This window comes from Manacus candei, unplaced genomic scaffold, assembly GCF_025592945.1.
Source record: "Manacus candei isolate 608988 ecotype Guabito, Panama unplaced genomic scaffold, ASM2559294v1 h1tg000061l, whole genome shotgun sequence".
Taxonomy (NCBI): domain Eukaryota; kingdom Metazoa; phylum Chordata; class Aves; order Passeriformes; family Pipridae; genus Manacus; species Manacus candei.
The window spans coordinates 6269245-6277111 of NW_026138109.1; the positions used below are offsets into that span (position 1 = coordinate 6269245).

A 7867-nucleotide genomic window follows, 5' to 3' on the forward strand; every position below is an offset into this window, starting at 1 on the left:
AGGGGGATGGCTTAGTAGCCCTGAGGGTTTCCTCAAGCACTCAGCTCTCACTGTAGGGCAGGGTGGTTTGCATTCTTGAGGACAGAGGACAGTGCTGCCAGGCTGAGGGGCCGCAGGAGGAGGAGGTAGCTGTGGATGGAGAAGCAGGGAAGGATGAGAGAGTGTGTCAGCTGAGCGTTTCTTTCAGAAGGCCCATAGACTCTTTCAGATGTTGAGCTACTTGCAGTTCATGTCCCCATTCTGATCCCTGCTTCTGGCTAGCTCTTTATGTGCTTTCTCAGAGGTCCCCCATCTCCTGTGATCATAGACGGGAAGTGACTCATCATCACTCTAAAACCCACACAGTGTCGTTGGGAGGCACTTGGATATTGCCTAAGAAACAGTAACTGGGAAGGTTTTGGGGGGAACTCTGCGATCTTGGTAACAAGGTTTCTTCTGTTGAGTCCCAGAGCTTGGATGCTCCTAGGGTGTAAAAAGCAAAAGGCAGAAGTGCTGACAGTGATGGGAAGTTCCCTGCCCAAAGAGGAAGCCTCCTGCATCTCATGAGGAGCTGCGTCTGTTTCCTTCCTGCGGTTGCAAGCCTTGCAGTCAGCTACGGATGCCTGAGCTCAGAGGCAGCAAGTGGGGCTGAGATTTCGGTCCTGCCTGGGGACTTCATGCCAGGATGGCCCTGCACTTGCTGGCTATGAGGTTTCTTCTGGCCCTTGTATCTCTGTTGTCAGCACAGGTCCAGGGAGAACTTGATCCCAAGGTCCAAGGAGTGTCCCAGGGAACAGGTAAGAAGCAGTTCCTTCTCATCCCTGGGGAGATTTTGTTGCCTTTCCTCCTGCAAGTTGGACATGCATCTTCACTGCCTGCAGCACTGGGCTGGAGTCCAGATGGACTGTGTCAGCTGGGGTGCCTGCTGTCTCTGGGAGACCTCGGGGCAGGAGCTACAATACAGGGTGGGTTCACTGGGGATCTGTGGGAGAGACAGGTTTGGGCTGGATGGTAGGGGATGGATCATGCCCTGTGGCAAAACATTTTGCCAGTCGGTCCCTGGAGGCTGTGGACATGAATCAGGCATGAATTCACATATCATGAACCCAGGAAAGGGTCTTCAGGGAGCAGGGGCATCATTTTCTGTACACATCATCTCCCCAGCTGTGCCTGAAGGGCATTGTGCCTGCTGAGACCAGAGCAAGAGGGAACCTGCTGCTGCTTTGTCACCTGGATGGGCCGGGCTGGGGTCAGTGGCTGGTGCCTGTGCATGGGGTGGGGCACAGCCATGTGCCAGTGGGACAGAGCTGTTGGTTGTGCTGCTCAGATGGGCATCTCTGGCCTTCTGCCATCAGGCTTGTTTGAGAGCAAAGCCTGACCAGGAGTGGCTTGTCACCAGCATTCGCCTCTGGGGCTGTTCAGAAGATGCTTTGAACTTTCTGACATCCCTTGTGTGCCCCTCTGGGAGAAAGGAGATTGTATTTTAAGCACTTTCAGGCCTCACAGAGCCCCTTGCAGAGGCTCAAACAGGCAAGGGCTCCTTCCAAGGGCCAGCATTCTTTTCTGGAGGAATTGTTGCCACAAAGGCTCTCCCTGCAGCATTTGACAAATGGCTGGGAAAAGCTGTGCCTGCTCAGCCTAAAGGATGGTGAATTTGGTGAGGAGAGGATGCGAAGGAAGAGGGCTTGTGGCAGGAAAAAGGGGCAGGAGCTGTGCTAAAGCAGGGGATGTGAATGGAGAAGGCCTTGCTCCTCCCCATGTCCCACTGCACAGTGGTGTGGGGCAGAAGGAGAGTAGCCAAAAGACTGACTGAGTCAGAACAGGGAGCCCAGAAGGGTAACAGGGGCATCTCTGATCCCTGTGGTAGGGATGAGCCATGGCTGAAGAGACATACATCCCAGCAGGACAGGTGATACCATCAAGTGCAGCTTGAGCTGGGATGGGTGACATGCCTGAAGGAGATGTTGGAGGGAGTCTTCCAGTGCAGGGCTGATTGTCCTGGCAATCTCCTTCCTGGGGGCTATGGTGGAGGAAATAGAATGTCCCCAGACACGAGGCTGGATGGGGGAGGTTCATGGATGAGGGATCCTTCACACTTTACATGCACAAGGAAAGCCCCCTCCCAACATCCTGAAGTGGATGTCACCTTGCCTCTCCCTTCAGGGGCTGGAGGGACAGCTGGGCATTTATCTCCCACCACACACCCATACCCCAGCACCCTCCAGCCCAACTAACACCCACTTTCACCTCTGCCAGAAACGTGCCAAAGGCCCCCTTGGGCCTCCATCTTCCAGCTGGCACCAGACCAGGAGAGCTACAGGAAGAACGAAGAAGTGATGCTGAGCTGCCCTGAAGGTTTCCAGCCATCCTTCACCCATGTCAAATGTTCGAGTGAAGTCCAGTCCTTCACTGATGGGAAACCTGTCTACAGAGAGGTTTGGCTTGGAAGACATACCAGAGGTGCCTGGATCCGCATTCGCTCCAGCATGGAGTGCCTTGGTAAGGCAGGGATGAGGAGCTCTCCTGGCTGCCCCACCCTGCCCTTCCTGAGCAGGGAAGGCAGCTGTGTGGGCACAGCAGGTTTCTGGCTCTCTGCTGCCTGGGGAAATGGCATGTGCTGCTGAAGGCAGTGTCAAGGCAGCCCCTGCGCCTGCCCTGAGTGCAGCCTGCAGCTCACCCCTGGAGCTGTGGGCAATAAGGGAAGGGGCTTCCTGAGGACTTCTGGCCAAGAGCAAAACATGGGAGAGTGAGGAGTGGTGGAATTTGTGGTCAGCATGGCATCCCAGTGGGGGCAGGACTGGAGGGCTTTGCTGCCTGTGTCCTCTCAGATTGTGCAGCTGGGAGTACCACAGCTTGTTCCCTGTAGGCTGGTCCCCTGTAGGCTCTGTGGCCTGGTGGCTGTAGGCTTGGCACCATGTCCTCACAGCTTGGGGTCTTCCTGTCCCCTCTAAGGGAGAACAGAACAGCACTTGTTGGACTTGCTGGGACACACAGACACCTCAGTTTGGAATCAAGGGGGAAAATTGCCTTGACCAGTAATAGTTCACTCAGTCACTCCCATTCCTTCCTGTCCAAACTCCTCCTGCTGCCCTACCAGAGAGCTGGAGTGTCCAGCTTCAGCCTCTTGCTTGCCCTCCCACCAGGCTGGGTGGTGACAGGGCTGTCTGACTGCAGAATCCTTGCAAGGCTGGCAGGGGCAGGAAATACAGTGACTCTTTGTCAATCTTTCTTTCACAGAAGTGCTTCAGGTTGACCCCGGTACCTTTGAGATCTCCAGCACCAGCATCAAACTGAACTGGACCTGCAGGTTCCCTGGTGCCTGCCAGGGCATGCGGGCCATGTGCCGCCTGGCAGTGCCTTCCTCCCCTCCCTGCGAGGCTGAGGAGGTGGAAGGAGAGGAGATGTTACATGGCCAGGAGGGAACATTCTCCTGCTCCCTGTTGCAGCCCTTCACTGACTACAGTGTCACCATCTTCTTGCACCCCAACATGACCCTTTTCTCATGGTTGTTCAGGACAGAGGAATCAGGTATGTGTCCAGAAGTACTGGGGAGAAGGAACAGTCTGAGGCTGTGTCATGGGTAGGGGAAGTGCATAAATGTCCCCTTCATCTGTCAGCTCAGCCTGATCATCTGCTCCTTGCAGGGATCAAGGCTGTTTATACCCTGTGGGGCTCTGGGGAAGGGGCTCTGCAGAGCCCTGCAGCAGGGCACATCCCCTCCTTGCTGTCCCGGTCCACACCACACAGTTGCGCTTCCCACTGCTGCAGCATGTGGGACAAACCCTTGATATGGGGTCCCCATATCCTGTCCCCTGGACAGGAGCTGCCTGCACCCTGCTCTGGGCTCAGCCCCTCCTCGTGGGCCCTGCGTGTGACCCTGTTCTCCTGTGCTCCCAGTGCCAGACAAACCAGAGAAACTGTGGTTGGATACCAGCAGAGGGTCCCTGAGGTGGAAGGAGCTGCCCTCCTGCAAAGGGGAGATCATTGGATACCAGGTACCAAGGGGCCACAGGCAGACCCTCATCTCATTGCCTGGAGTTCTGTGCAGGCAGATTGGGAAGGTGGGGAAGCGACCACTAGATCGAGCTGCAGGTCTCAAACAGTGAATATCTAGCTTTGAGAAGCACAAGTGTTTTCTATCTCATTCTCAACATTCTTCATGCTCTGGAAATTGCCCAGAGGTGGTGGGTGCTCCCCACCCTCTGGTCTGACTTCCTGGGTCTGTTCTGCTTCAGGCTTGGCAGACCTTTGTGATGTGACGTGTCTTCTGGGGTGGTATCCAAGGGTTTCCTGTGCCTCTTGCATGCTTGTTTCTGTTTCCTGCCACAAACAAACCTGTGGGTTGAGTAATCCTCTGAAAATCCCTCCTGAAAACCTCTCCTCCAGAGAGCTGCACTGTTCCTTTGAGTTCTCCTCAAGGCATGGCTAGAAGCATCTCATCTGTCTGCGGATTTAGGACACTTTCCACAGTGCAACCCTACTTTCTAACAGGGGGAGGGAGTTGCTGGTGAGATGCACCTCAGTGTGTCCCACGTCCTCTCTGAGGACGGGTATCTCCCTGGTTTGACAGGGACCTTGTAAGGTGTTTCAGAACTATTTCCTGGAGAAACAGTCAAAAAGGGCACTTGAAAATGTTGCTTGTGAGCCTGTTCTGCTGGTTCCCTGCTCCCAGACACCTTTGTTTGTGAAAAGAATATTTTTTCTGCTTTCGGTTGTCTCCTCTTTTGAATATGCCCAAGATGCATTTCCACGAAGGCAGCAAGTGAGAATGGGCATGGCTCTCATGACAAATTCAGATGATGCATGGGCAAATGGGGAGCCCTCATCTGTATTACTTGGATGGAAGCTCTATGCCGTCTACTTTTCATGTAGACAAAACCTCCAGAGTCTAACCTTGCACAGGAGGAAAGAGAAGCTCAGGGTTCCTCTTGTGGAGCATGTCAACACAGTGCCTGTGGTGTTGCAATACCATAGGGGTGACCTGTTCTTGGGCTTGGTACATGTATATACACCCCTTCAAATAAACAGCCTCCCTCTTCCTTCACAGAGACTTGATTCTTTGCTTATGGAGGCAGACACTTGGACATCCTGAGTGTTGGCTCCAAATTCCTCCTCTCCTCCTCTTCTCTGCTTTGAGGTCCACACATGGGCTCAAGGATCATGCTGGTTCCTCTCCAGAGCCTTCCACAGCTGGGGCAGGCTCAGAGAAGGGGAGGCTGACAGAGGTGCTTTGCTCTGCCTCGGTGAGCTGTGGGCAGGTTGGAGCTGCTGCCCTGCAGCTCTGTCTCCTCTCCCCAGCTGAACATCACGGCCAGGAGCACACGGGATGGAGGCTTCCTGGAGATGGAGCGGCTGCAGGTGAACGGCTCCGTCACTGAGCACCGGCTGCCGGAGCACGGCCCTGGCAGCAGCTACGTGGTGTCCATTCAGGGACTGACGGCTGCCGGGGCCGGGGCTGCGTCGCTGTGGGAGTTTCAGAGCACAGGTAGGGCTCGCTGTGCTCCTGTCCCAGGAGCCTGGTCACACAGGAGCTGAGCTCTGCAGCCTGCACTGCCCGAGCCTGCCCCTGCTCAGCTGATGCTCATCTGCTCTTGCCCTCCAGACAACCAGCACCCTCTGGGCATCAGCTGCCGCAGCGTCCCTGACATCTCCCCATCCCAAGGGACGGCCGTGCTTCCCCTCCAACCCATCACCTCGGAGGGGGCCGGGTGAGTGCAGCCCCCGCACTTCTGACACCTCCACATGGGTCTCCCCACCGGCAGTGCTTGCCTGCAGATGCCCCTGCTCCACTCTCCCTGCTGTCCCCCCGCCCCTCTCACTTTCGGCCCTGCAGGGAGCACCAGCTGGTCGTGGCCATGACACACAACAGCTCAGGGATTGAAAGCGCCTGCTTGGGGCAGCCACAGCCCTTCAGTGCCAGCCAGCAGCCCTTCAACACCACCCAGCAGCCCCTCAACACCACCCAGCAGCCCAGAACCTACGTGGCCGCTGTGCTCAACCTCACCGCCCCCATGGACTTCGTTTTGGGCAACGGCACCTGGGGGCAGGGCTACCACAACGCTGCCCTGCGCCCCGGCTGGGACTACACGGCCCTTCTGCGCCTCGTCCGCCGCTCACCGCAGGTACCCAGCGTGGGGCCTCCTGGGGTCTGGGGACACTGCTGGCCAGGGCTGGGCCCCTGCGTGGGTCTGGTCTGGCTGTGATGGAAAAAGACAGTGCTGCACAGGGTCAGCTCTTGGCCCTGCACTGAGAGCCCAGGCACCTTGGCAGGATCGTGTCTGTGGGGTTCTTGGCCACAGCTGTGGCCCTGGGTGGTTGTGGGTGGGAGACCTTTGCTCCCAGGAAGGATGGTGGGGCAGGAGTGGGCTGAGCTGTTTCTCTGTCTTCTCCAACAGTCAGAGAAGTTCACCTGTGTCTGCTACAGCTTCTCTGTTGGTAAGTGTCTCTTTGCTTCTGGTGCCCGAGCTTCTCTCCCACATTTCCTTGGCTGGTCCCTGTGGAGAGGAGCTGGCCCAGTGCAGGAGCCTTTGGGTCTCATGTGGGACAGAGGACACTTTTTCCCTACACACGGGGCGATCTTCCATCACAGAAGAAACCTAAGACAAGACACACATCTACACCCTTTGCCAACATTGGGGCCATGGCCAGCATGAGGCCCAGACTGTGACACCCACTCCTGGCTGTGTGTTAGTTGCAGGGCAGGCTCCGGGCACGTGGCATTGGACTGTGATTGGGCTGGTTGTGCTGTTGGCACTCCTCCTCGTGACTGCAGTGATCCTGTGGCTCGTGCTCTCCAGGTGAGTAGGCAGGAGACAGGTTCAGCAGGGACATGGGCAATGCCAGCCTCTTACCCAGGACTCCTCTCTGCCTTTCCAGGAAAAAGAAGTATGTGCCCAACAAAGCTAAGGAGGATAACTAAAAAGGTAGGAAAATGCAATTTCACAGACAACCATCACAAAGGCGGCTACAGGGCTATGTGTTACCTGGGGTGACAGCAGAGATCTCCCAGAAGAACCTGAGCTTCAGGAGAATCATCTGCTCATACTCTGCACTGACACGTCTCCCCATTTGCTCTAGCTGAGGATGGTCAGGATGGTTCTGCCCACTAAGCCCCACATGACAGGCAGTGCTCCCAGCCTGGAGCAGGGACAGGAGTGAGTAAAGACGGGAATCCCAAAGACTGGCTCATGGCTCAGTCCTTCAGGGGACCCATGTCTATGCCACCCCTCCCAGGGGAGAGATCTGCAGGGAATGGTCTCGGGAGGGTCAGGCTGAGAGACTGCTTCTCTCGCCAGGGCAGTGACAGGCACCTCAGAGGACCTAAGGTTGGGCACAGCTGGGATGAAAGGGTTGGGCTGTGGCAGATATTGCCCTATGCTCCAGCCTGTCTCTGACAATGGATGCCCTTGTTCTCCACAGGTAAAGGTGGCTAGGCTAGAGATCAGTCACTCCAGCCGCTGGCCAGGACCATGGAGACATTCAGAGCAGAGAAGGAGTGGAGAAAATGAGAAGAATGACCCCAGCTCAGTGCTGATGGCTGCTGTGCCCCTTGGTCTCCTGTGACTGTGACAGCGTGGGAGTCCAATTCAATTCATCTAATTTAGCAGGGCAAGATGAAAACAGGAGACAAAGGAGGATTGTGAGCTTTTTCTTTCCTCAGCACCTTCACCTCCCAGCTTTTGCTTACTGCTTTTTTAAGGCCTTTGAATTTGACTTTCTGCAGTTCCTTTTTTCAGGTTTGCTTTCATTTTTGCTTTCCTGGAAGCAGGATTTGTTTTTCAGATTTCCTAATCCCAGACTCACACAGGCTCAGGCTGATGGCATTCTCCTGCCATGCCCCAGGTTCCCAACTCTTCTCCTCCATCTCTGCTGATATTCAGCCAAACCC

General features: G+C 55.8%; 1 protein-coding gene across 2 annotated transcripts; it reads left to right on the forward strand.

Annotated features, from left to right (window-relative positions):
* Nucleotides 1–631: 631 nt before the first annotated feature.
* On the forward strand, nt 632–7721 carry LOC127478646 (uncharacterized). Of its 2 annotated transcripts, XM_051804621.1 has the most exons (11): nt 632–776; nt 2236–2478; nt 3217–3507; nt 3877–3974; nt 5278–5464; nt 5582–5687; nt 5813–6101; nt 6375–6414; nt 6671–6776; nt 6856–6902; nt 7399–7721. In XM_051804621.1, exons 1-10 carry the CDS (start codon nt 665–667, stop codon nt 6896–6898), a joined length of 1515 nt encoding a protein of 504 aa, XP_051660581.1. In that variant the 5' UTR covers nt 632–664; the 3' UTR covers nt 6899–6902; nt 7399–7721. The 2 variants fall into 2 exon arrangements, with proteins under 2 accessions (XP_051660581.1, XP_051660582.1); XM_051804622.1 differs by lacking the exons at nt 6671–6776; nt 6856–6902; nt 7399–7721 and adding an exon at nt 6777–6855.
* Nucleotides 7722–7867: the final 146 nt, after the last annotated feature.